This window comes from Schistocerca americana, chromosome 1 (assembly GCF_021461395.2).
Source record: "Schistocerca americana isolate TAMUIC-IGC-003095 chromosome 1, iqSchAmer2.1, whole genome shotgun sequence".
Classification (NCBI taxonomy): Eukaryota; Metazoa; Arthropoda; class Insecta; order Orthoptera; family Acrididae; genus Schistocerca; species Schistocerca americana.
In genome coordinates this window covers 752,237,531-752,265,224 of record NC_060119.1, presented here as the reverse complement: position 1 = coordinate 752,265,224, position 27,694 = coordinate 752,237,531, and the positions used below count along the sequence as shown (strand labels likewise).

The following is a 27,694-nucleotide window of genomic DNA, read 5'->3' as shown; positions in this document are numbered from 1 at the left end:
GAAGTGTAGGAAGTAGTCACAAGATATACAGGAACTGTGTTTTTTTTATTTCTTTCTTTCTTTTGCTGTGGTTGTGATGGTTCAGGATTCTCTCACATTTACGGGAAAAGTGTGCTTATTGGATATATCTTGTCGAGACGGAGCATCTGTACGCTTGCCTGTGATCTGATCAGTTTTGCAAGTAGATACGTCGTAGAGCGTGTTGATACTGGCGGTTAAAGTAATTTGCATTTCAATGTGCACGGTGATGTTTTGAGAAGAGGAAACTCATTCGGCCAGATCTTAATATTTTTCATTTTCTTCACTATCGGATACACTGGTTACGAGGTACTTCAGGTCTGTACTTTACTTTCTATTAGAAAAGCTCATTGTACTTTGGAAACGGGTTACTGGACACTGGTTCCTGAGGGACCAAATTATTTGTTGTAATTGCTTTTGTTATACATAGAGTAAGATAGATGAAATGCCATTCAGCACAATTACCGTTGTAATCTAAGTATCTTTGTAAATTTAGCAACGTTAGACAGCAAAAAAAGGAAAAAAAAGAAAGAAAAGAAGATGTGGGAATTACGGCTGTGACATACGTACAACACGACTAACTAGGCATATTTTTTATTAATTAAGGAAAAGCCTCTTGCGTTGCTAATGAAGACTTAATAAGCCCCCACCCGTTTAGGCCTTTGCATCGGGCATTTGAAAGTGGGTCTGAAACTTGTGCTGTAGAGAAACGACGTCAAATGATCATTTGACCCACTTGGAAAACGGGTCAACTGAAAAGGCGGAAAATGGTTGTGGACTTAATGGGGTTGTTATTAGCAGCTCGAACGAGAGTTCGCTAACTGAACAGACAGTTTTGGTATCAGCAGCCTGCATATATGGAGACAATAATAATTATTTTTTAAATTTTTTTATTGTTGTGTGACGGAAGCTACCTGGACGGTAAAGCACATTATATTTTAATATTGTCTTAAAATTCTGTTGATTGAAGCAGTCAGTGACATGAAACACTGTGGATGCCTTCTGGTAAAGGCTGTGCTAACTGCTCCTGCTGCTGCCTGCCGCAGTGCGCGCACCTTATCAAGATAAATGCGTTATCGCGACTCCATACCGGCAGCTCTCTGCATCGTGTTGCGCAACGGACGTTGTAGTCTCTGCTGTAAACAGCGACGCTCTTACGACCGTATATAAATCTGTTTGTGGTGAGGCGCGCTCAGTACAAGTTGCCACCTGACGAGGGTAAGTACGTACATTAAAAAAGAGTTTTGGAATCGTTTGTAGGTAAATTCTCAAAGTGTTTAGGGGTGTTATCGTGATTGGGGTCGTACATGACACCACCGGAACGATGTTTTCTTAATACGTGTATTGCATAAAATAGCAAATGTATGTCGTTATTGTTGTGGTCTTCAATCCGAGGTATGGTTTGATGCCGCCCTCCGCGCTAGCACATGCTACAGAAGTTTCTTCATCTCTGCGTAACACTGCGGAATGTCCCCATCGGAAGTCATGATTGCTGAAGTAATACAGGATCAAAGCTCATCCACTATAGCTGCTCAAGGTGGAGCATAAAATTTTGATGAGCCCTCAAAGAAGTGTGCATGTGAGAGAGAGGGGAGGATTTCAGAGAGAGAGAGAGTGAGAGAAAGACTGAAATTTTAAATACAGAGACCTAAAGGGTGATCTCATGACAGCTAACACATCGACCAGATCGATCAGTCCGGTGCTGTGGAAGTTAGTCATTCAAGCAACAACGCTCATCTACATCTACGTCTATATCCATACTCCGCAAGCCACCTGACGGTGTGTGGCGGAGGGTACCTTGAGTACCTCTACCTCCAGTCTCGTATTGTTCGTGGAAAGGATTGTCGGTATGCCTCTGTGTGGGCTCTAATCTCTCTGATTTTATCCTCATGGTCTCTTCGTGAGATATACGTAGAAGGGAGCAATATACTGCTTGATTCCTTGGTGAAGGTATGTTCTCGAAACTTCAACAAAAGCCCGTACCGAGCTACTGAGCGTCTCTCTTGCAGAGTCTTCCACTGGAGTTTATCTATTATCTCCGTATCGCTTTCGCGATTACTAAATGATCCTGTAACGAAGCGCGCTGCTCTCCGTTTGATCTTCTCTCTCTCTCTCTTCTATCAACCTTCTCTGGTACGGATCCCACACCGGTGAGCAGTATTCAAGCAGTGGGCGAACAAGTGTTCTGTAACCTACTTCCTTTGTTTTCGGACTGCATTTCCTTAGGATTCTTCCAATGAATCTCAGTCTGGCATCTGCTTCACCGACGATTAATTTTATATGGTCATTCCATTTTAAATCACTCCTAATGCCTACTCCCAGATAATTTATGGAATTAACTGCTTCCAGTTGCTGACCTGCTATATTGTAGCAAAATGATAAAGGATCTTTCTTTCTATGTATTCGCAGCACATTACACTTGTCTACATTGAGATTCAATTGCCATTCCCTGCACCATGCGTCAATTCTTTGCAGATCCAACTGCATTTCAGCACAATTTTCCATTGTTATAACCTCTCGATATACTACAGCATCATCCGCAAAAAGCCTCAGTGAACTTCCGATGTTATCCACAAGGTCATTTATATATATTGTGAATAGCAACGGTCCTACGACACTCCCCTGCGGCACACCTGAAATCACTCTTGCTTCGGAAGACTTCTCTCCATTGAGAAAGACATGCTGCGTTCTGTTATCTAGGAACTCTTCAATCCAATCACACAATTGGTCTGATAGTCCATATGCTCTTACTTTGTTCATTAAACGATTGTGGGGAACTGTATCAAACGCCTTGCGGTAGCCAAGAAACACGGCATCCACCTGGGAACCCGTATATATGGCCCTCTGAGTCTCGTGGACGATTAGCGCGAGCTGGGTTTTGCACGATCGTCTTTTTCGAAACCCATGCTGATTCCTACAGAGTAGATTTCTAGTCTCCAGAAAAGTCGTTATACTCGAACATAATACGTGTTCCAAAATTCTACTACTGATCGACGTTAGAGATATAGGTCTATAGTTCTGCACATCTGTTCGACGTCTCTTCTTGACAACAGGGGTGACCTGTGCCCTTTTCCAATCTTTTGGAACGCTATGCTCTTCTAGAGACTTACGGTACACCGCTGCAAGCAGGGGGGCAAGTTCCTTCGCGTACTCTGTGTAAAATCGAACTGGTATTCCATCAGGTACAGCGGACTTTCCTCTTTTGAGCGATTTTAATTGTTTTTCTATCCCTCTGTCATCTAATTCGGTATCTACAATTTTGTCATATGTGCGACAATCTAGAGAAGGAACTACAGTGCAGTCTTCCTCTGTGAAACAGCTTTGGAAAAAGACATTTAGTATTTCGGCTTTTAGTCTGTCATCCTCTGTTTCAATACCATTTTGGTCACAGAGTGTCTGGACATTTTGTTTTGATCCACCTATCGGTTTGACATAAGACCAAAATTTCTTAGGATTTTCTGCCAGTCAGTATATAGAACTTTACTTTCGAATTGATTGAACGCCTCTCGCATAGCCCTCCACACACTACATTTCGCTTCGTGTAATTTTTGTTTGTCTGCAAGGCTTTGGCTGTATTTATGTTTGCTGTGAAGTTCCCTTTGCTTCCGTAGCAGTTTTCTAACTCGGTTGTTGTACTACGGTGGCTATTTCCGTCTCTTCAGTATGCCAATGACGTGGAGTCCCATCTTACTAAAAAATTATCTTATGTGAGACATGTATGAGTTACCGGAAGGCGTAAAACTGCAGTGTGCTGAGATGGGGGTACAGATTTCAAAATTTCTCAACAGAAGAGAAACGATATACTGCAGACGTCTCCATTTTACTTACGAGGCTGTACAACGTCCATTCAGCTTTGAAGTACGACACTGTCGTTCAATAAAGCCTTCGGGTTTCTCTATGTCTAGTCAGTATAAAAATCAAATGTTTGCTTACTATTGGGGAACTAGGTTACGGCAGCCTGGACTACGCGGTTTAACGTCTGGTTCTCTGCTAAATCCATGAACTTTAAAGCGACGGTGTATGACCGACCCTTATGATTACAATGAATCAAGCCAACAACTTATGTCGTTCGTTGCTCACACTGATAACGATCAATAAACCCGTCGGTGAACTCGGAACGGTAATAGACAGTAAGTGCGGCAGTAACCATGAAATACAATATCTGAGTTTGTTAAAAAAAATGGATCAAGCTCAACGCACAGACTAAGTTTCTAGTTAGTCGTGTGTGGCACGAAGGCTAAAGGTATGTAGTTAAATCCTCAGGTGCTCCTGAGATATTGTTTGCTACTTATCCCTCCTTCACAATGAATAGTTAATATGAAATATGCCTAGTAGCACCGTAGTTTAGAGTCCTAATTAAAGTGTAGCTCACGCTTGGGAAGTCATCTCAAAGGCAAGGACGTACTCTAGTAGGACCACTGCGGTGTTCGAAGCAACATTCGGTTAGAGGACTAATAAAGAAACGTCAGATGTGAAAACTCTACAGCTCTAGAGATATATATTGCACTCATCTTTTCCATCACATTCGGGTAGAGGGCTAAAAAAGAAACGTCAGATGGTAAAACTCTACAGATCTAGAGATCATCTTTTCCATCACATCTATGAAGAACATCCAAAATTTGAGGATTTCGTCTAAACAGGTGAAAGCGCGACGACAGTTTGCTAAGTGGTGACAGTGCAAGTGCATCCTTGGTTTAGATACAGAGTGCAAATTCTGCGATTCTATCGACATGGCAATAATTTAGGAAGTCAGGTTGCCAGTGCAACCCATAAAGTATATGTTTCTGCTTTAATGGAAAGAGTTAGGGTGTATTTCGTGCGACATCCAAAAACAAACTGGGAACCCAGAAATCATCAGTAAATTATTAAGATTATTTTGTGATTTCGACTGAAATCATACGGCCATCAACGACAAGCGATTCGAACTCTGAAGAACATGCAGTACAGCTGGCGCCCACAGCAAAATTACGAAACTTCCCGCCTTGCTCTGCCGACTACTCTCCATTATTTGTTAAATCCTCATTCATTTACTGAGATAAATTGTAACTTTACAGTAAAGTAAAAGGTACATAAATAGTTTTTATGGGATACAACTAGCTGTGTAACCCAGCGTTGCCCAGGCATGTGTTTATTCCATCTATATTAGTCCTTCTCCTCTTTTCCTCTCTCTCTGTCTATCTCCTTCCCTCTCCCTCTCTGTCCACTTTCTCTACCCTACTGTCCGTCTTAACTCCTCCGCCCCTCTCTCTGTCTATCTGCTACCGCCCTCTCTCTCTGTCCATCTCCTCCTCATCCTCCCTCTGTTCACTTCCTACTACATCATATCGGTGCCCATGTAATCCTTCGCCCTCAGGGTCAGTGGATCTCTTCCACACATCTTCCCTCTCCAGGTTATCACACTCACCCCAGTGGGAAGTTGCTGGTTCTTACCACCTAAGTATTTCTTTCTACACACTTATATGTGTACAAAGTTTGGTTTAATTCGATACAGGTCCTTAGGAGGAGTTCTTTTCTTCCACAGCTCTGCCTGCGTAAACACATGCCGTATATACAGACATCAAAAAAAGTTTTGCATCACCTCGGTTCCGAGAGTTCCTGAACCTGTACAGAAAACCAGATAGAGATCAACATAAACATCATTTCCGCCCTTTTTATTGCTCATGAAAACCACACATTGCATGTTGTACCATCATACAGCGAGACCTTCAGAGGTGGTGGTGTAGACTGCTGTACACGCCTTTACCTCTGATACCCAGTAGCACGTCCTCTTGCGATGATGTCTGCCTGTATTGGTCGTGGTGTACTATCCACAAGTTCATCAACGCACTATTGATCCAGATTGTCCTACTCCTCAACGGCGATTCGGCGTAGATCCCTCAGAGTGGTTAGTGGGTTACGTCATCCATAAACAGCCCTTTTCATTCTATCCCAGGCATGTTCGATAGTGTTTATGTCTGGAGAACATGCTGACCACTCTGGTCGAGCGATGTCGTTATCCTGAAGGAAGGCATTCACAAGATGTGCACGATGGGGGCGCGAATTGTCGTCCGTGAAGACGAGTGCCTCGCCCATATGCTGCCGGTATGGTTGCACTATGGGTCGTAGCATGGCATTCACTTATTGTACAGCCGTTATGGCGCCTTCCATGAGCACCAGCGGCGTACGTCGGCCCCCCGTAATGCCACCCCAAAACATCAGGGAACCTCCTCCTTGCTGCACTCGCTGGACAGTGTGTCTAAGGCGTTCAGCCTGACCAGGTTCCCTCCAAACACGTCTCCGTCGATTGTCTGGTTGAAGGCATATGCGACACTCAACGGCGAAGAGAACATGATGCCAATCCTGAGCGGTCCATTCGGCATGTTGTTGGGCCCATCTGTACCACGCTGCATGGTGTCGTGGTTGCAATGATAGGCTTCGGGAGTGAAGTTGCGCATCATGCAGCCTATTGCGAACATTTTGAGTCTTAAAACGACGTCCTGTGGCTGCACGAAAAACATTATTCAAGATGGTGGCGTTGCTGTCAGGGTTCCTCCGAGCCATAATCCGTAGTTAGCGGTGATCCACTGCAATAGTAGCCCTTGGGCGGCCTGAGCGAGGCATGTCATCGACAGTTCCTGTCTTTCTGTATCTCCTCTATGTCCAAACAACATCGCTTTGGTTCACTGCGAGACGCCTGGACACTTCCCATGTTGAGAGTCTTTCCTGGCACAAAGTAACAATGCGGACGCGATCGAACCGTGGTATCGACCGTCTAGGTATGGTTTAACTACAGACAACACGAGCCGTGTATCTCCTCCTGGTGGAATGACTGGAACTGATCGGCTGTCGGACCCCCTCCGTCTAATAGGCGCTGCTCATGCATGGTTGTTTACATCTTTGTGCGGGTTTATTGACATCTCTGAACAGTCAGAGGGTCTGTATTTGTGATACGACATCCACAGTCAACGTCTATCTTCAAGAGTTCTGGGAACCAGGGTGATGCAAAATTTTTTTTGATGTGTGTATTTCATATATATTTAATTTGTTTCACACATGTATGTACACATATTCCACCTTCGTCTCTGTCGAATTTCACCCTGCATTTTCTGTTTCATGCAGCTCAATGTTTATGACATCGTATCTCCTGAACTATGTGTCGCATAATTACACTGCTGGTACATTCAGTGGTATATGTAAACATTGTCTGTAAGATTTTTTGCAAACAGAATTAGTGGAAAAGAGGTAAGAAAATAAAACGTTACGCTTCACGCGGCACTTCTATCGCATGAGCAGCAAAAATGTTGTAAGTGAAACACTATTTTCATTTCGTCATTTTGTGAGTGCTGTCAGTGAGAGAAGGTTTCATAAATGTTTGAAATTAAATGTAAATTTTGTTGCAAGACATTAAGTGCGCTAATTCTCAAATACTGGATGAATAAATTATGGATATTTGCGGGTCGTGGGCTACAATGCTTTTTCATCCCACTCCAACCCCCTTGATAGGTTGATGAATTTACCCCCCCCCCCCCCCACAGCGATTCTTTCCAAACAGTACGTGATATGTGTACCAAGTTTAGTTTAAATTGGCTCAGTGGTTTAGCAGGAGATGTGGAACACACATACACACAAACATACGTAAATTTTTACAACACGTATAGAAAAAAAAAACCAGAGTCGTATTTCTTGCAACCATATCGCGATTTATTTTTCAATGTTTCATTGCCGTCCGTTGCAAAGCCTCAGAAAGCAAAACAACAAATGTAAAACATGTTCTTTACACTTTTTCTTGCGTTCGTTCACTTGTCATAACAAGAGTAGCTCCATATTAGCAGCTAAAAACAAAAAAAGCAGCATGTGCTTGCCAGGGACAGATAAATGTTGTAAATCTGTTGCTTAACTGAATCCACTCTGTATCTCCTCATGAATTCCTTTCATACGTTCCCAGACCCCTATCCATTATCAGTGCCCTCCAACCGTTTCCCTCTTCTTAACCACCTTCTTTTGGACCTCTTCCTCTCCCCCTTTAAGTCCGCCTTCGCTCTTCTTCTTTTCTTTCGTTCTTCCTCGCTTTTTTCGCTTGTCACATAACTGGTCCCCTTTGGGTTACCCCACTAGTAATGGGCAACACTTAATTTTCGGCCGGAACTCGCCAGTATGGCGTTCCTTCACCTCCCAGGGAATTTCTTTTGAACTCACTGGAACAAATCGGCAATGAAGCTTTCAAATAGTACAAGTGTATTAAATCGCAGCGTAACTGTAGTTTTCCGCTGCCCAAGCTCCAATGAACGTGACAGTGGCTGATCACCATGATACGATGGGCACAGGCGTGGAGCGAGGTACGGTATCTGTGTGTGTGTGTGTGTACACTATACCCAAGAGAGAGAAGCCTGATTTCATGCATCCCACATAGTGCAAGTGTCACACATTGTCTTCTTCATGACAAATCTCGGCTACACACTGCAGGGTCACAGAAGACGCTGTTGCAGTGTTTTCGAGGGGAACTGTTTGATCACCCACCACACAGCCTGGACTTGGTTCCCTCTGATGTTCATCTCTGCTCACATGAACCGCTTCTGCGAAGATAACATTTTGGCACAGACAACATGCCGCAGATCAGCGTAGAGAATTGGCAGAAAGCATAGGCTATGATGAGGGTATTGGAAAATTGGGACAATGCTACGACAAATGTCTCAGTCCGAGCGTAGTCTATGTAGAAAAGTTGCTGCAGCATGTAGATAACTGTTGCAAATAAAACATTTTTAATTTTCACTGTGGTTTCCATTTCGCGGCCGTCGTATGTTCGGCTTCGTTCCAAGTTGTAATCGGTACATATCGCATTTTGTTTACGACTGTTAGTAGCCTCAAGGTTGTGATTTTTAGGGCTGGGCGTGGGGGGGGGGGGGGTTATTTGTATGGCTGCGGTGGTGTGAAGGTGGTGGTGGTTGGGGGGGGGGGGGGGAGGGGGAGGAACAGTTGTATAGTTGAATAGGTGGGTCTGGGCATCTGAAATTTTAGAAATTAAGCACTATGAACAGGCAACCTATTACACTGTCCGGTCAAATTAATGTGATCGTCTGTCAAAAACCTAAATAATCCCTTCTGCAATGCTGACTGCTGCGAAAGGTGCAGGAATAGAACCAGTGAGGTTCTGGAAGAAACCGACATGGACGTGGAGCCATGCCGACTCCAGGGTTGTAGCCAGCTGCGCTAGGTTTGTCGGTAGAGGATCCATACCGCGAACAGCTCGGTCTAGGTGGTCCCACAGATTCTCAGTTGGGTTTAAATCCGCGGAGTTTGGTGGCCAGGGGAATACGGAGTAAAATCTGGTTGCACCACACCGCAGTACTCCATAAAAACCTTTTCCATTTGTTTCCACTGCTTGAGTTGCTCATTTGTCTCGGGGTCATAGTGAGAATCCCAGCACACGTCCATGATGATCAGGCAGGTAAATAAATCTGGGGTGGTCTGCATAGCTGCAACACTCTCGCTGGTGTGCGTTTTATGGATGGGTGTGAGGAGTCGCGAAACGCTGATGCGGGCGGCGACGTTACCCATGTTCCCCATGTAGTGGAAAGTGCTGAAAAGTGATCCACGACTGATTTTCAGTTTTTCCACCATCGCTTCGTCTGTGCCACGGCGGTCTTCAATCACCAGGACCTTCCACTTTTTTTGCAATTCTTGTTGTAAACCCAACTAAATAATTAGGGATTACAACTATGAATAAATTAAATTGGAACGATCACATAGATAATATAGTGGGAAAAGCAACCCAAAGACAGCGATTCATTGGCAGAACACTTAGAAAACGTAACAGGTTTACTAAAGAGACTGCTTACGCTACGCTTGTCCGTCCTCTTCTGGAGTACGGCTGTGCGGTATGGAATCCGCATCAGATAGGATTTGCGGACGACATCGAAAAAGTTCAAAGAAGGGCAGCTCGTTTTGTATTTTCGCGAAATAGGGGAGAGAGAGTGCCATAATTATGATAGCCGAATTCGGGTGGCGATCATTAAAACAAGGGCGTTTTTCGCTGCGGCGGGACCTTCCCATGAACTTTCACTCACCAACTTCCTCCTCAGAGTGCGAAAATATTTTGTTGGCAGCCACCTACATAGGGAGAAACTATCATCATAATAAAATAAGAAAAACCAGAGCACACATGGAAAGATTTGTGTGTTCCTTTTTCCTGCACGGTTTTCGAGAATGGAACGGTAGAGAAATAACTTAAAAGTGGTTCGATGAACGCTGTTCCAGTCACTTAACTGCGAACTGCAGAGTAACCGTGTGGATGTAGACATTGTCTGACAGTGCTTTTCACGTCATTCAGACTTGTTTTGACCACACCGGAAGCATCCACGTCATACGACTGTGGTTTGTGGTGGTTGGTTTGTGGGATTGAAGGGACCAGACTGCTACGGTCATCGGTCATACGACTGTGCATTACTACCATGTGCTTCCATTAACTCAACATGGATTCGTGGATTCAAATACAAACATAAAGTCACAATGAGAACCCTTTTTATTACAATTATTTGATCGCATATACATTGTATTATGTTTACTGGTTTCGGCGTCAAGTGTCTTCAGATCCTTTACAGCAAATGTAAAATAGAAATTGCGATTAACAACTGTAATACAACAACATAAAAAGCTACAGTTTCGATCTGTTTAGTTCCTACTGCAGGTATGATATGCAAACATACTAATTCTTCCCACTGTTTAGTACAAAAGGTACGCTGTCGTAATTTTATCTGTACAGTATGTACACGTCACAGTTTATACGTGCTGCAGATGGAAGATATTAGCATCTTTATATTATATTGTTCAGTACACCAGACATTATATACTACTCCCCCGAAAGCACTATATCCCCCTAAGTCGTGCGCTCACACACAAGAGTGCGCTACCGACCTCAGGTGCGAAGGTGGGTAACAAAGAAAGTATTCGTATCCATAAGAATATTTGCTGCCTCACAGCAACTAATATATATGTAAATCTTCTACAAGTTATACTCTGTCACCCAAGTTCATAGCAGGTACTTGTTATAATGTGAAGTATTAGTAAGTTTAGTTTTAAGCAAACACAGCTTTACAATAGTTATGAGTTTTATCTGTAAGAAATCGTGCTTCTTTTCCTCCACAAACCTAATACAAATTGCCCCCTTCCCCCATCCCTCCCTCATGCTAAACTAATGTCCCGAGTGCCTCTTGTTTTGGTACTTAATCAGTAGAAAGAATATCTTTTTCAAGCCAAAAGAGCCCTGGCTATAACCTTTTCGGCAACTGAAGTTGTCTTCACCTTTCTGGAGCAGACTACCGCCTTCCACCCACTACTTTGATGTTGTTTTTTTATTTTGGCCTGAAGGGGCGAACAGGCGTCTTATCTTCAATATCACCTGGTTAATTTTCATAACGGCTCAAAAATTACTTAAAATGTCTGTTATGGTTACCTTTTCCATAGGCTCCTAATCGCCAATTGTCTGATACTACAATGTGGGATTTCTGTCTGTTGTTACGGTTCTGAAGCATCTTTCAAGTGTACCACCTTCAATTCAAGGACTCACTGCTCTATTTTTTAACTGGTGACGCGAAGGAAAAGACTTGTTATAAAATATTACTTACTTTAGATATATATATATTTTTTTGACGGTAAAATGTTCAGTGCGAAGAATTTTACTGACTTGTTTTAGTCTAGTCTTACCTTTTGAATGCAATACACTCACAATGGCCGGTTAAAAAAAAGAGAAGAAGCTGTCTATTAAAACTATTCCGTGGCTTGTCCAAAAGCATCAACATATCGGAAACAAAATTTCATTTGTAACGACGTCATTTCTTTACATTGAGGGGATAAAAGTTACGAGATACCTCCTAATATTGTGTCAGACTTCCTTTTGTCCAGCATAGTGCAGCGGCTCCACATGCCATCGACTCAAAAAGTTATTGGAAGTCCCCTACAGAAATATTGAGCCATGCTGCCTCTATAGCAGTCCATAACTGCGAAAGTGTCGCCGGTGCAGGATTTTGTGCGCGTGTAACCTATCGATTTTGTCCTATAAACGTTCGATGAGACTCACTTCAGGTGATATGGGTGGCCAAACCATTTGCTCGAATTGTCCACAATGTTTTTCAAACTGGAACGACTGTGACCCAGTTACAATTCCATTCGTTGTTTGGGAATCTGGTACCGCGCGCCGCGGAATTTGAATCCGCGCCAGACGTCATGGACGTCGAAGACCCATAGAGGACGCTGCACCGTAAGTTGTGGCTGCGCGCGCCTCCTGGCCCGCTTTTAGTGTGGTGGCGCCACCAGTGGAACACGTGGTCCCAGCGGCCAATAGCGGCGCCCCCGAGAGCGTACTTAAGCGCCGGCCACTCGCACATCAAGACCTTACCAATCTTCTTTCCGCCCAACTTAACTCCCATCGCTTCACTATCTTTGTTTCCCTTGATCTCCAGAACGCCTATGACCGTGTCTGACATCCCGAGCTCCTCTTCAAACTCCAGACCTATGCTCTCCCCATCAACTTCGTTAGTCTCGTTGCTTCCTTCCACTCCCATCATCCCTCCTATGTGACTATCTGCAATTCCAACTCCCGTACTTTCTAACCCTCTGCCAGCGTGCCCCAAAGTTCTGTCCTTTCCCTTCTCCTCTATCTCCTGTACACTGTTGATATGCCCAAACCTCCCCCACTTGTTCATATTCTCCAGTTTGCTGATGACACCGCCTTCCTAGCCCTTTATCCTACCCTTCAACGGTCCCAACGTACCCTCCAAACCCACCTTGACCAATTCACTGCTTGGTGCAACCAGTGATTCCTCTGTATCAATCCCTCCAAGACCCAGGTGACCATCATAGGCCGCACCACCCGCTCCTTCCGCCTCCATGATTTCTACCTCACCATTTATGGCCGTCCTATCCACCTCACTCCTACCCTCAAATACCTTGGCCTCACACTCGACCGCCACCTCACCTGGACTCCCCATCTCCTTACCATCCAAAACAAAGCTCACAACCGCCTCTGCCTCCTGAAACTCCTGTCCGGCCGGACGTGGGGTCTGCATCCTTCCACCATCCTTCACACCTACAAATCCTTGATCCACCCCATCCTCTGTTATGCCAGTGTAGATTGGATTTCCGCCCCTCCCCGGTTCTATAAAGCCCTCCAAATCCTCGAACGCCATGCGCTCTGCCTCGCCTTTCGCATCCGCCTTCCGTCCCCCACGCGTATCCTCTACGACCTCATCCCCTTCCCCCACCTTCTCTTTTTCCTTGAACACATCCGCACACTATATATTGTCCACTGCCTTGATGCCCCTCACCCCCTGGTGTCTCCCTCCCTCTCCACCCACAACCAGTTGCTGCACCTTTACTGTTGTGTCCCACCCTCTCTCCATCTCCACACCCTCCGTCTCCTTTCCCAACGCAACTTCCACCATCTACCCCTCCTGGATGATGAGCTTCGCCCTGACATCTACCCTTCCTACCAACTCTAGCCCCATCTTCCTGCCTCCTCCTCAGGGCTCCCTCTCCTCCCCCTCTCTCCTCCTGCTCCCTCTCCTCTCTCCTCCTGAGCGGCTTCCCCCTCATACTCCCCCTCCCTCTCTTGTGCCCCCTTTCAGTGTCTCTGCACTCCCTCCTGCCCTGTCTTCCCTCTTCATCTCCCACCCCACGTGTCTCCTGCCTCTTCGTGTACCCACTGATGCCCCTCCTCTCTTCATCCCGCCGCTTCCCCTGCTGCCACTTGCTCTCCCCTCCTTCTCCATCCTCTCTGACCTTTCCCTTGTCCCACCTGGCAGTTTTATTCTTCGTCGTGTGTGCTACAAGTGGGTTTTAAGTGTGTTGTTCTGGAGTGTTTTTAATACTGTGGCCGACTTTTAACCTGTGCATGTCCATTCAGTGTCTTCTCTGTGTTTTAAGAATTGCCAACTGTGTTTTTTAACTTACTGGTGACTTTTTTAACTGTCCCCCATGAACGTCTCCATGTCAGTCTATTTTTACCTCCATTTTCTTCCTTTACTCTGTTTTATGTTCCCCTTTTTTTGTCGCCTTATGTATGTAACATTTTATTCTTATTGTAGTTGCCATGTCACTCGGCTGAAGAGCGGCGGATTGTGGCGCTGACAGCCCTCCCCTGCTCATATGGGGCAGGGGAATGAAATCATAATAAAGAAAAAAAAAGCACATCAGTCTTATCTCGCTTACGTCGGTTTGCACCTCGCTTGCGCTAGACTGCTTTCTTCCTGGTTTGCGTACGAGTTTGTTTTCTTGTGACTCTGTTGTTCAGTCTTGTCGTATTCGTTCTGTCCTACGTTCGTCATGTCCGTCGTTTTCCGTTGTGTTGTTGTTCACGGGCCTCTCCGCGGGTCCCGCCGCGCCTTAAGTGAGTGCTACCCCGCGACCGTCCTGGTCGCAGTTACAACAGGGAACAAGTAGTCCATGAATGGCTGCAAATGGACTCAAAGTAGCCGAATATAGTCATTTCCAGTCAATGGTCGGTTCAGATGGACCATAGGATCCAGTCCATTCCATGTAAACACAGCTCACACCATTATGGAGCCACCACCAGCCTGCACAGTGCCTTGTTGACCACTTGGGTCCATGGCTTCTTGGGGTCTGCACCACACTGGAAACCTACCATCAGCTTTTCTCAACTGAAATTGTGACTTATCTGACCAGACCACTGTTTTCCAGTTATCTAGGGTCCAATCGATATGGTCACGATCCCAGGAGAGGCGCTGCACGCGGTATCGTGCTGCTATCCGAATCACGTTGGAATTACTTTCCGTCAATGTGAGACGTTCTTATCTCTAGGTTTGTTGCTGAATTTTGATACTCACGACGCAGCTTACGTAGGGCAATTCTGTATGCCTATACAAAGCTTTGGTATGATGCTCAACTTGGGCAAAAAATTTTTTAAGTGCTGTCGTTTTAATACAGTGCATCTCTACCCTAAAACAGTTTTATTAAATACGAGAGAAATCAGGTGACATGATTCTTAGGAGGAGAAAGAGTGAGGAAGAATAATTTCTCAATGTATACCAACACCGGGAGAGACTTTTAAGTGGGAAAAGAAACAATTTACTCCATGCTAGTGGTCTAGGATATCCTGCCGAGCCGTAAAGCCCTCCCGTTCTGCATGCTCACTCCACGCAGTACGACGTGGCTTCATCAAATATTAAAAATTCCAACTGCAATTGTTTGGAAAGCAGCATTCATATTTAGTACATGTTTTATAGTATCACTGCGATTATTTTTCTTTCTTTCAGGATAGAAACCGTCCTGAGGAGCTTGAGCAGACATGGCAGACAAAACGGCTTTGGTGCTGCTGGCAGAAGGAGCCGAGGAGATGGAGCTGGTCATCTCAATTGACGTCATGCGACGTGCAGGGGTAACACCTGTGCTCTCCACGTATTTCCTCATAAATTACCCTTAGTAATTCTCATCTTGTATCGTTCTGTTTGATAACAATAAGGCGCGGTTCACGCTGAGGTGATACGATATAATACGATATGCTATGCGACAAGATACAGAAGCAACCCGCATCGGCGGAGCACATAGAAACATAGTAGAAGCGACTTAACTGGTCACCACTCGGACAACGGCGATACGACACTGAAACATCTCTCTGTTGAACCGCCACGCACGACACTGAGTGCTGGTCGAGCAACGCGACTTGTGTCGTACGACACGCGAGGGGGCAAATTTCAAGTCATCCGACGTGCATAAAAGTTTTTTGTGTGGGTCAAGCAAAGCTGCATCCGTCTCTGTAGTTACCTAGGCAGTAAAACTCAATTTTCGAGTCAAAAAATTAACCATTATCTTGGGTTTCTCGTGCGTTCTCCGCAATGCAATATTTCTCGTTCGATTCTGAGGAAATTATTTGGTAAAACTATTGATTCTTCCTCATCTTATTGCGTGATATAGAAGCTTGATAATGAACACATTTTCTTTTCACTGTTTCCCATTCTTATTGTGATACTTCGAAATAAAGTAATACACAGTGCATATTTTGAAAAATTTCCAATGGAAAATGTAGTCGCTAACCAGTTTACATTTGGTGGATTTTCGAGCATATATTGCTACGTAAGAAAAGTAGCTAACATGTGAAAATTATTGTTAACAATGGAAGAAGAGCCGTGCCTCTTTCTAGTCTCTTGTTTATACGTGATACATTTTGACGTAGAGGGCGCAGTGGCTAGCACACTGGACTCGCATTCGGGAGGACGACGGTTCAATCCCGCGTCTGGCCATCCTGATTTAGGTTTTCCGTGATTTCCCTAAATCGCTTCAGGCAAATGGCGGGATGATTCCTTTGAAAGGGCACGGGCGACTTCCTTCCCCATCCTTCCCTACTCCGATGAGACCTGTGACCTCGCAGTTTGGTCTCCTCCGCAAATCAACCAAACCCATTTTGACATTTGACCGCGACGACCTACGATGCGGCCCGCCCAACGATATGGTTGCACCACGATACAAGCACAACTGCCTCGTGTTTCTCTTTTCCGCCTCCTGCCTATACAAGCCGAAGCGGGAAACGAAAAGTTTACTGATATGAAAAGACACCGGGAGTCATCAGCTGGTGATGCTGACTGGATTTCAGTCTCTGTTCCCTGATTTCAGGAAATTTTGTGACAACCGTAAAGACAGCAGAAAGCTATATTCCTATTGCTTCCGAATCAGCAGCTGGATGAAATCATTGAGGATTCGTCGGAATTTTCCTTATAATCAAAGCCTTCTGCTATTTCTTCAAAAACATTATCTATCCCTACGCACAATTCACCACCCACAGCTACACCATTATTCCTAATGATCTCTCTTCGAATCCAGCAACGTTTCTTCTGAAAACTACTAACTGAATCATGTACTACTCTGCGAAATTGAATAGTTGAAGGAATACTACCTAGCCTCATCCATCTCTAACCATTACTTACGAGTATACCATATTGAATAAAGTACTATAGTAGGTGTTCCTACAAAAAATAAATTTTTCTTGGCGGTATTTTTGATGTCATTCACACACGTTCACCAATTTAACTTACTGTAATTAGAAGCTTCTCAGCAAGAGCAATAGCAAGGAGAAAATTCGTGTCCTGCTTTGTCAGAACAGCTGATACTAGTTGCTCCACAAAGTGGAAACTGACTAGACTCATTCTGTACAATTTCTGGAATTTGTATTCGTGTTGGAATAACTCGCTAAAAACTACAGCTGAACATGTTTGACACGTATAGTATTGTACGGGTGCATCCAGTAGCTACTTTCTTTTTTCAGTTTCTTGAGTTTAAATAATGACAAGCCACAATAACGTCGTCTCAGAAGAGGTCGTGATTATCACTGAAACCAAAACAGAATCGTGATTCTTGCTGTCTTGATGGTTGCCGTATGGCGTGTCACATCGCTTATCGTGTGGCGTATTGTCATACCAGCGGGAAGTAGAGCGTTACACCGACATGCGTCGTGTCGCGCAACCTTTCTGCAAAGTGTCGCAGCATGTACCGTGTCGCCTCTGTGAGAACTGCACCTAAAGCTGTCACCACACGGGACGAGTTACCCAACGCTGACGTGGAGCTCTACGAGGTTTGTGACGTCACTTCCTGCTATTTATCGTTGAGAAGCCATTTCGTGGAACACAAAATAAGTTCTGCGATATTTCGGCAACGTGCTACCTAAAGTAGAACCAGCAGAAAGCAAGAACGCTCCCTACGTCACACGCAGAAAGCAAGACGCCATACTCTAATTGTCGTGTTCGGCAGAAGCCTATATACGATAGGTTTCATGTTACACGTTACATCCTACGAATATATGCTGTTTCTAAGCACCAGCACGTTGAATGTCTCGAGATTCGTTACTGGTACGGTTTGTTGTAATAAAATGACGGGAAACGTCATATTGATGGTTAAAGACTTTTCCTATTTAGGTATTTTCGCGTTATAGCTCGCGTGTTACGAGAGTAAATCGTTTTAACGCCATTTAAGATTCATGTAAACATGTCGTTCTTGTAGAGATTTATTCAAATTAAATGTCGAATCACATTTCGGCGATTACAGTACAGAAATTGAGGCGAATAGATGTCGAGCATCAGCATCGCGCAGTTGGTTGAGGCATTGTGATATAGAAGTGAGGATAGTTCGGGTGAGGTTTTGCGTCTTACTGTATCCAGTTTTGTTTTCTCACCTTCACATTTTCTAAAAGGCTGTAGGAGTTTCATATGAAATTAATAGAATTAATTTCTGTATACTTGGTGTTGTGTAAATATAATTTCGCTCTCTGTCACGAGTGAGTTTGACTGATTTGGCGAACTTTTATAAGCTGATATCTTTCCTCAGTGGGCATGTTCGTTTTAATAAAGCTAACGTAACAATGAAAGAGGAAGCCACCTGGTTAAATTTTGCACAGAACATAACTTAATCATAGCTAACACTTGGTTTAAAAATAATGAAAGAAGGCAGTATACGTCGAAGAGGCCTGGAGACACTGGAAGATTTCAAATAGATTATATAATGGTAAGACAGAGATTTAGGAACCAGGATTTAAATTGTAAGACATTTCCAGGGGCAGATGTAGACTCTGACCACAATTTATTGGTTATGAACTGTAGATAAAACTGAAGAAACTGCAAAAAGATGGGAATTTAAGGAGATGGGACCTGGATAAACTGAAAATACCAGAGGTTGTAGAGAATTTCAGAGAGAGCATTAGGGAACGATTGACAATAACGGGGAAAGAAATACAGTAGAAAAAGAGTGGGTAGCTTTGAGAGATGAAATAGTAAAGGCAGCGGAGGATCTAATAGGTAAAAAAAAAGAGGGCTAGTAGAAATCCTTGGGTAACAGAAGAGATACTGAACTTAATTAATGAAAGGAGAAAATATAAAAATGCAGTAAATGAAGCAGGCGAGAGGGAATACAAACGTCTCAAAAATGAGATGGACAGGAAGTGCAAAACTGCTAAGCAGGGATGGCTAGAGGAGAAATGTAAGTATGTAGAGGCATATATGACTAGGGGTAAGATAGATGCTGCCAACAGGAAAATTAAAGAGACCTTTGGAGAAAAAAGAACCACCCGTATGAATATCAAGAGCTCAGGTGGAAAACCAGTTCTAAGGAAAGAAGGGAAAGCAGTAAGGTGGAAAGAGTATATAGAGGGTCTATACAAGGACCATGTATTTGAGAGAAATATCATGGAAATTGTAGAGGACGTAGATGAAGATGAAATGGGAGATATGATATTGCTTCGAGAATTTGACAGAGCACTGAAAGGTCTAAGTTGAAACAAGGCCCAGGAGTAGACAACATTCCATTAGAACTACTGATGGCCTTGGGAGAGCTATCCATGACAAAATTCTACCATCTGGTGAGCAAGATGCATGAGACAGGCGAAATGCCCTCAGAATTCAAGAAGAATATAATAATTCCAATTCAAAGAAAGCAGATGTTGACAGATGCGAAAATTACCGAACTATCAGTTTAATAAGTCACGGCTGCAAAATACTAACATGAATTCTTTACAGACGAATGGAAAAACTGGTAGAAGCCCACATAGGGGAAGATCAGTTTGGATTCCGCAGAAATGTTGGAACACGCGAGGCGATACTGACCCTACGACTTATTTTAGAAGATAGATTAAGGAAAGGCAAACCTAAGTTTCTAGAATTTGTAGACTTAGAGAAGAAAGCTTTTGATTTTGTTGAGTGGAATATTTTCTTTCAAATTCTGAAGGTGGCAGGGGTAAAATACAGGGAGCGAAACGCTATTTACAATTTGTACAGCAACTAGATGGCAGCTATAAGAGTCGAGGGGCCCGATAGGGAACCAATGTTTGAGAAGGGAGTGAAACAGGGTTGTAGCCTGATGCTATTCAATCTGTATATTGAGCAAGCAGTAAAGGAAGCAAAAGAAAAATCTGGAGTATGAATTAAAATCCAAGAAGAAGAAATAAAAACTAAGAGGTTTGCCGACGACATTGTAATTCTGTCAGAGACAGCAAAGGACATGGAAGAGCAATTGAACAGAATGGACCGTGTCTTGAAAGGAGGATATAAGATGAACATAAACGAAAGCAAAACAAGGATAATGGTATGTAGTCGAATTAAATCAGGTGATGCTGCTAGAGCCGCTCGGCCACGCCTGCCGGCGACGATAAATAGTTTAGACAAGAAGAGAATAGAAGCTTTCGAAATGTGCTGCTGCAGAAGAATTCTGAAGATTATATGGGTAGATCACATAACTAATGAGGAGGTACTGAATGGAATTGGGGAGAAGAGGAATTTGTTGCACAACGTGATTGGAAGAAGGGATCTGTTGGTAGGGCACGTTTATTGTTTAACCAGATCTGCTCTTAGTAGAGTGACATGTTTCCTCAGAGTTTGATTTGTTTCTTTCTCAAATTCTTCTGTAAATAATTAATTATTCTGTAAATGATATAATGCAACAGTCTTAAGATGCCATCAGAAGTGTGGTTCTTACAAAAGTGTGATAGGGCAGGGACAAACCATCCCAAACAAGCACACTTCATTTCTACACTGACTCCTTTCAGGAGCATTGCATATATGGAACTATGACACTAATTGCGCTACAATTGTCAAGAAATTTGTGTTGTAATCTGTAGGATATCAATCTTGGTATCTTTGTAGGTAAAGTAATAAGTATCAGTAATTACATGCCTATTATGATATTGTTAAGACATGAGTGTTTAAAAACACATGTCCTAAAAACATCAAATTCATTTATGAGCTGCTGTAGTTCAATAGTGAGCAACCATTAGTACTAAAAATAATTTTCAAAGAGAAAACAAGAAAAGAATGTGATAGAATATTATGTTGCACTTTAGCCAGCTAATACACTACTGGCCATTAAAATTGCTTCACCACGAAGATGATGTGCTACAGACGCGAAATTTAACTGACAGGAAGAAGATGCTGTGATATGCAAATGATTAGCTTTTCAGAGCATTCACACAAGGTTGGCGCCGGTGGCGACACCTACAGCGTGCTTACATGAGGAAAGTTTTCAACCGATTTCTCATACACAAACAGTAGTTTACCGGCGTTGCCTGGTGAAACGTTGTTGTGATGCCTCGTGTAAGGAGGAGAAATGCTTACCATCACGTTTCCGTCTTTGATAAAGGTCGGATTGCAGCCTATCGCGATTGCGGTTATCATATCGCGACTTGCTGCTCGCGTTGGTCGAGATCCAATGACTATTAGCAGAATATGGAATCGGTGGGTTGTGGAGGGTAATAAGGAACGCCGTGCTGGATCCCAACAGCCATGTATCACTAGCAGTCGAGATGACAGGCATCTTATCTGCATGGCTGTAACGGATCGTGCAGCCACGTCTCGATCCCTGAGTCAACAGATGGGGACGTTTGCAAGACAACAACCATCTGCACGAACAGTTCGACGACGCTTACAGCAGCATGGACTATCAGCTCCTAGACCATGGCTGTGGTTACCCTTGACGCTGCATCACAGACAGGAGCACCTGTGATGGTGTAGTCAATGACGAACCTGGGTGCACGAATGGCAAAACGTCATTTTTCGGATGAATCCAGGTTCTGTTTACAGTATCATGATGGTCGCATCCGTGTTTGGCGACATCGAAGTGAACGCACATTGGAAGCTTGTATTCGTCATTGCCATACTGGCGTATCACCCGGCGTGATGGTATGGGGTGCCACTGGTTACACATCTCGGTCACTTCTTGTTCGCATTGGTGGCACTTTGAATAGTGGACGTTACATTTCAGATGTTACGACCCGTGGCTCTACCCTTCATCGATCCCTGCGAAACCCTACATTTCAGGAGGATAATGCACGACCGCATGTTGCAGGTCCTGTACGGGCCTTTCTGGATACAGAAAGTGTTCGACTGCTGCCCTGGCCAGCACATTCTCCAGATCTCTCACCAATTAAAAACGTCTGGTCAATGGTAGCCGAGCAACTGGCTTGTCACAATACGCCAGTCACTACTCTTGATGAGCTGTGGTATGGTGTTGAAGCTGCATGGGCAGCTGTAACTGTACACGCCATCCAAGCTCTGTTTGACTCAATGCTCAGCCGTATCAAGACCGTCATTACGGCCAGAAATGGTTGTTCTGGGTACTAATTTCTCAGTATCTATGCACCCAAATTGCGTGAAAATGTAATCACATGTCAGTTCTAGTATAATATATTTGTCCAATGAATACCCGTTTATCATCTGCATTTCTTCTTGGTGTAGCAATTTTAAAGGCCAGTAGTGTATATGCTATTCAAAGCTGTAAAAGTGTCACGTTGGACTACGGCAAGGCCTCCTCCCTACCAGTAGCAAAGCAAGCTGCAGGTAAATGAGACCTGTTGCCTTGGCCTTGCCGTCGGAGTCGCTGAGTGTGCGCGGCTGTACGTGTTCGCAGATCCGCGTGATGGTGGCTGGCGTGGCCGGCGCCTCCCCCGTGCGCTGCCGGCGAGACACGCTGGTCGTGCCAGACGTCAGCCTAGTGGAGGCCATGACCCACGGCACCTACGACGCCGTCGTGCTGCCCGGCGGCATCCCGGGCGCCAAGAACCTGGCCGCGGTGAGTCTCTGCACATCACACTGGGCACGTCTAGCCGGCCTACACCAGTCTCTGCAGTACAACTATCCTTCTCTTTTTTCTATCAAGTAACGGTATCACTTTGCCTTTCTTCAACTTCGACTGTTAACATCTCTACTTTGTCGCAGATGTTAATGGTAAGCACTCTTTGCGTCATCCTCCACTAGGCACCTTCGGTAATTCTATGATAATAGTCTGCACGAATAACTGTAGTACGCCAGACTTTAGATACCACTAACGCCAACTTTGTGCTATGTTCCAATCGTAGGAGATACACTGTATGAACAAACTCTAATACGCAGGTGAAAAGCAACGTCGGCTAGTGAGGCTCACTCGTGTAATACTACAATTAGTTGTCCTGACAAGATCTAGCCTACACTCAACGATGTAATCTGTTTGACTCCAAATAATCGTATGTACTAATCCTAGGACGCCTAAGGGAGGGGGGGGGGGGGGGGTTCGTTGAACCCACAATTTTTTTATGTCCCCTGCTTTTGCCCAACTAACTTTCATACCACATATTCCCTTTGAGTAATTGTTTGTTGGTATTTTATGAAACGTTAGTGTCAATATATTTTATAGAAAATTCATGCTTTGAAAGAAAAAATAAATAAACTTATTATGGGTCCCCCCCCCCCCCCCCTTAGGCTTCCATGCTATAGAAAATTTCCCTTAGTAGGATTTCGTATTTCTCATCTCTACAACAATGCAAGTTAGTTTCTTGTTGGTTGGTATTCTTGATATTCACAACAATCGGTTTACTTTCAGAGGAAGTGATTGTTGATGTCAGTCAGCTGTTATTTATCTTGTAAACCTGCAGTGAGTTAGTGCAGTCCCCAACACGTAGGCCTCCTGTAACTTTGGATTCCTACACAGCAAAAATGAAACCAAGTAAAAACTTACTGATGTTGTCAACAATGCACCAAGATAAAGGCACTGTAGGAGGAGAGAAGAATGAAACCGAGATAAATGCATATTATAATTCCACTAAAGCTGGAATTGATACCATTCATCAAATGGCGAGTATGTACACCTGCAAGAGGGGAACAAAGAGATGGCCTCTATCTGTATTTTACTCTCTCATCGACATATGTGCTATCAATGCAACCACCATATTCATCTAGCAACATCCAAGATGGAATGAAAAGAAACACAACAAACGGAAACTTTATGTTCTGCAAGCTGGGGTGGAACTAGTGAAATTGCAGGTAGAAGAAAGAAGTGCCAATGCAAGAGGGTTGTCTAACCAAATTTTTCAATCAGTGGAGACTATTCTACAAAAGAAAATCAAAGAAGTGACAACAGAAGCACGTCAGCCTCCTGCAGGAAAAGGTCGAGAAAAGCTGAAACAAAGAAGCAGAAATACACCAATCTAAGTATACGAAAATAGTATTGTGGACAGTGTCATAAACATGTGTGTAACACACATTCAGAAAAAAACTGTGAAGTGTGTCTCTTGTCTTGAAGTTGAGGACTCAGAGTAGTCTGTTGTATATGAACACATCTGTATTTTGTATTGTAATATGTAAATATTTTATTCACTCCATCCCATATTTATAACAATTAACAACATTTATAAACCGATGCCTTAGTTAAAATACATAAATCATTTTGAAAGTTGTAATTTTTTGTGAGTAAACTTATTTAATACCTGTGGGCTGCCGAAGAACCCCCCCCCCCCCCCCCCCCAGGCATCCAAGTCAGAAAAAAAAGGCTTGGGCGTCCTAGGGATAACACAACGACGTCACGTAAGATTTTATGTTTAACTTCTCACGCTATAAATTACACTGCCGCTCGCTACGACATCACTATCTTTGAAAGCATGGACACAATAACACTTTTCGTGGAGTAATGGGGTCAGTGATAGCTATCTGAATAACAATTACAACAACGCATCTGAGTATCAGAGTTTACTAGGTTCGAAAGATGAAATACCACGAAGACTAGTATCACTCTCCAGAAAAATATTAAGTGCGAGAGTCTACGGGGAGTAGGCTGGCTCCGAGCACTATGGGACTTATCATCTATGGTCATCAGTCCCCTAGAACTTAGAACTACTTAAACCTAACTAACCTAAGGACAGCACACAACACCCAGTCATCATGGGGGAGTAGGAATGATGTATTTTCTTTACCAATAACACCAACTTATATTGGAGAATAAGTTCATAATGCAATGACATAATTTTATACTATTTATGTATCGTTCTCAATCAACGATAACCTCTGTAAGTACCGCCTTGCTAAAACAACATCCTTGACTCAAATGAAGTCTTATCATAATGAAATTATTCCGTCGATCTCAATCCTTCAGGATTACATGGACTAACTTTTCATTTATAATTAATCACTTTTCCATAACAAGCAAACTTGCTTTCCCTGTCTAAAGATTAATTGTTTTTCTTTTCGTTACAAGTCATTCACTGAAAAATACTACTCCTTTTCTTTAATTTCTCTGAACTTAGCTTCTACCAATATTCCAGTCTTTTGCTTTAATGGCCTTTGGATTTACTTTATTCCGAAAATATATATTCCAGACATTAGTCTGCTTTCAAATGCGACTTTGATTATTTTTTCCTGGTAATCGTATGGGGATAAAAGACAGCTCGGGTACTGACCTTTTCAGTTTAATACTGGTTTTTTTTCCTGCAATTAAATCAACTACATGTACAAGTCAGCGTTTTAATTACGAGTGCTGGTTCACTATTCAAAACTCCACGAAGCGAAAATGCAACAAAGCAAAAATAATAAAATAAAATAACACGAAGAACCAAAGTGCGACCTTCACTTTCCAGTCATCTGAGCTTCAAATAGTCACACAAAACTCAACCACTTCAGTCGTTGACTTCCGCGACCCACTAATATCTAAAATTCAAAATACAGGGTGATTCAAAAAGAATTCCACAACTTTAGGAATTTAAAACTCTGCAACGACAAAAGGCAGAGCTAAGCACTATCTGTCGCCGAATTAAGGGAGCTATAAAGTTTCATTTAGTTGTAAATTTGTTCGCTTGAGGCGCTGTTGACTAGGCGTCAGCGTCAGTTGATGCTAAGATGGCGACGGCTCAACAGAAAGCTTTTTGTGTTATTGAGTACGGCAGAAGTGAATCGACGACAGTTGTTCAGCGTGCATTTCGAACGAAGTATGGTGTTAAACCTCCTGATAGGTGGTGTATTAAACGTTGGTATGAACAGTTTACAGAGAATGGGTGTTTGTGCAAAGGGAAAAGTTCTGGACGGCCGAGAACGAGTGATGAAAATGTAGCACGCATCCAGCAAGCATTTGTTCGCAGCCCAGGAAAATCGACTCGCAGAGCTAGCAGAGAGCTGCAAATTCCACAATCAACTGTATGGAGAGTCCTACGAAAATGGTTAGTTATGAAACCTTATCGTCTGAAATTGGTTCAAGAACTGTCTGCAGCTGATAAGATTAAAAGAATCGATTTCTGTGATTTTATTCTTTCTCAAATGGAAACAGATGAATCTTTCGTTTCAAAGATTGTGTTTAGTGATGAAGCAAATTTCCACACTAACAGGAAAGTCAACCGTCACAATGTCTGTATATGGGGCACTGAGAATCCGCGGGAAACAACTCAGTATGAACGTGACTCGCCTAAGGTGAACGTTTTCTGTGCCATTTCAGCCAATAAAGTTTTTGGTCCCTTTTTCTTCGAAGGTGCTACTGTAACTGGACTACAGTATCTGGAGATGTTAGAGAACTGGCTGTTCCCTCAGCTCGAACAAGAAGCACAACAATTCATATTTCAGCAGGATGGAGCGCCACCACATTGGCACTTATCTGTCCGTCAACTACCCGAGGCGATGGATCGGCCGCCAGGCAGCCCGTGACAGAGCACTTCATCACTGGCCTCCAAGAAGCCCTGATCTTACCCCCTGGAATTTTTTCTTATGGGGGTATGTTAAGGATATGGTGTTTCGGCCACCTCTCCCAGCCACCATTGATGATTTGAAACGAGAAATAACAGCAGCTATCCAAACTGTTACGCCTGATATGCTACAGAGAGTGTGGAACGAGTTGGAGTATCGGGTTGATATTGCTGGAGTGTCTGGAGGGGGCCATTTTGAACATCTCTGAACTTGTTTTTGAGTAAAAAAAAACCTTTTTAAATACTCTCTGTAATGATGTATAAGAGAAGGTTATATTATGTTTCTTTCATTAAATACACATTTTTAAAGTTGTGGTATTCTTTTTGAATCACCCTGTACAGCACTCGATGATCTCTTTCAGAAAGAATTAGCGCGTTCTCTTTTGAATGGTTCTTGGAAAAGCTATCACATTCTCAATAAACTTCAGATTGTTTCTCAATAAATAATTGTTGTGTAGGACGACCGTTCTCTTTAGTATAGATTACATCTTCAGTGCATCCAACGAGATTTCCGGAATTTACTATATTTCGACGCTCAAACCGAAGTCACATAATAAATCCTAACCAAACCATCGCTAAGTCACTACTCCTTAGTGCTTGTGTACGCCTATAGAATCACAATAATACAATGCAACGCCACTATCTCTTAGTGCGTGCTTTAACCCTCAACCACAAGACAACTAATTGACTTCGCGTGAACACGTCTCTTCACATACACCATCTAACGGAAAATGTCACACAAATATTGAAAAAAGGTTCGCCTACCATCGCGTTGCTGTTAAGCAGCACGACGCACCATTAATCACAGCTAGGAGGAACTAATCTCACATTCAATGAATCGGAGTTTTTCTTATACTTGGTGAGTCTACACTCTACCAAAAATCTGAGAAACAGTCATTTCCTACATAAGCCGATAATCTTCTCAAAATATCTCCTAAACGACGTAGAACTGCTCTGAACACATTTGAGTTCTATCCCCACTGCAGACCAGTTCACGTATCGTACGTGTGAGCCGATCTCATTACAGCCACGATAATCTCTCTCGAGCCTCACTACTCGAACAATACTCGGATACTAATACTGAAATTCTCAAAGGACAAGCCAAGAACCATTTTCTGGGAACAAATATTCCATGCTAATTCTTTCTTTAACAATAAGTGTTTCTAGAATGAGATTTTCACTCTGCAGCGGATTGTGCGCTGATATGAAACTTCCTGGCAGATCAAAACTGTGTGGCGGACC

At 43.4% G+C, this 27,694-nt stretch overlaps 1 protein-coding gene across 1 annotated transcript in view; it reads left to right on the top strand.

The window, feature by feature from the left end:
• Positions 1-1,163: 1,163 nt before the first annotated feature.
• The window catches only part of LOC124545301 (Parkinson disease protein 7 homolog), a 50,834-nt gene continuing 24,303 nt past the window's right edge, over positions 1,164-27,694 (top strand). The window contains exons 1-3 of the mRNA XM_047124200.1: positions 1,164-1,236; positions 15,264-15,385; positions 22,387-22,548. Coding sequence (XP_046980156.1) covers positions 15,296-15,385; positions 22,387-22,548 — 252 coding nt within the window. The 5' untranslated portion in view covers positions 1,164-1,236; positions 15,264-15,295. The remainder of the gene's footprint in view (positions 1,237-15,263; positions 15,386-22,386; positions 22,549-27,694) is intronic.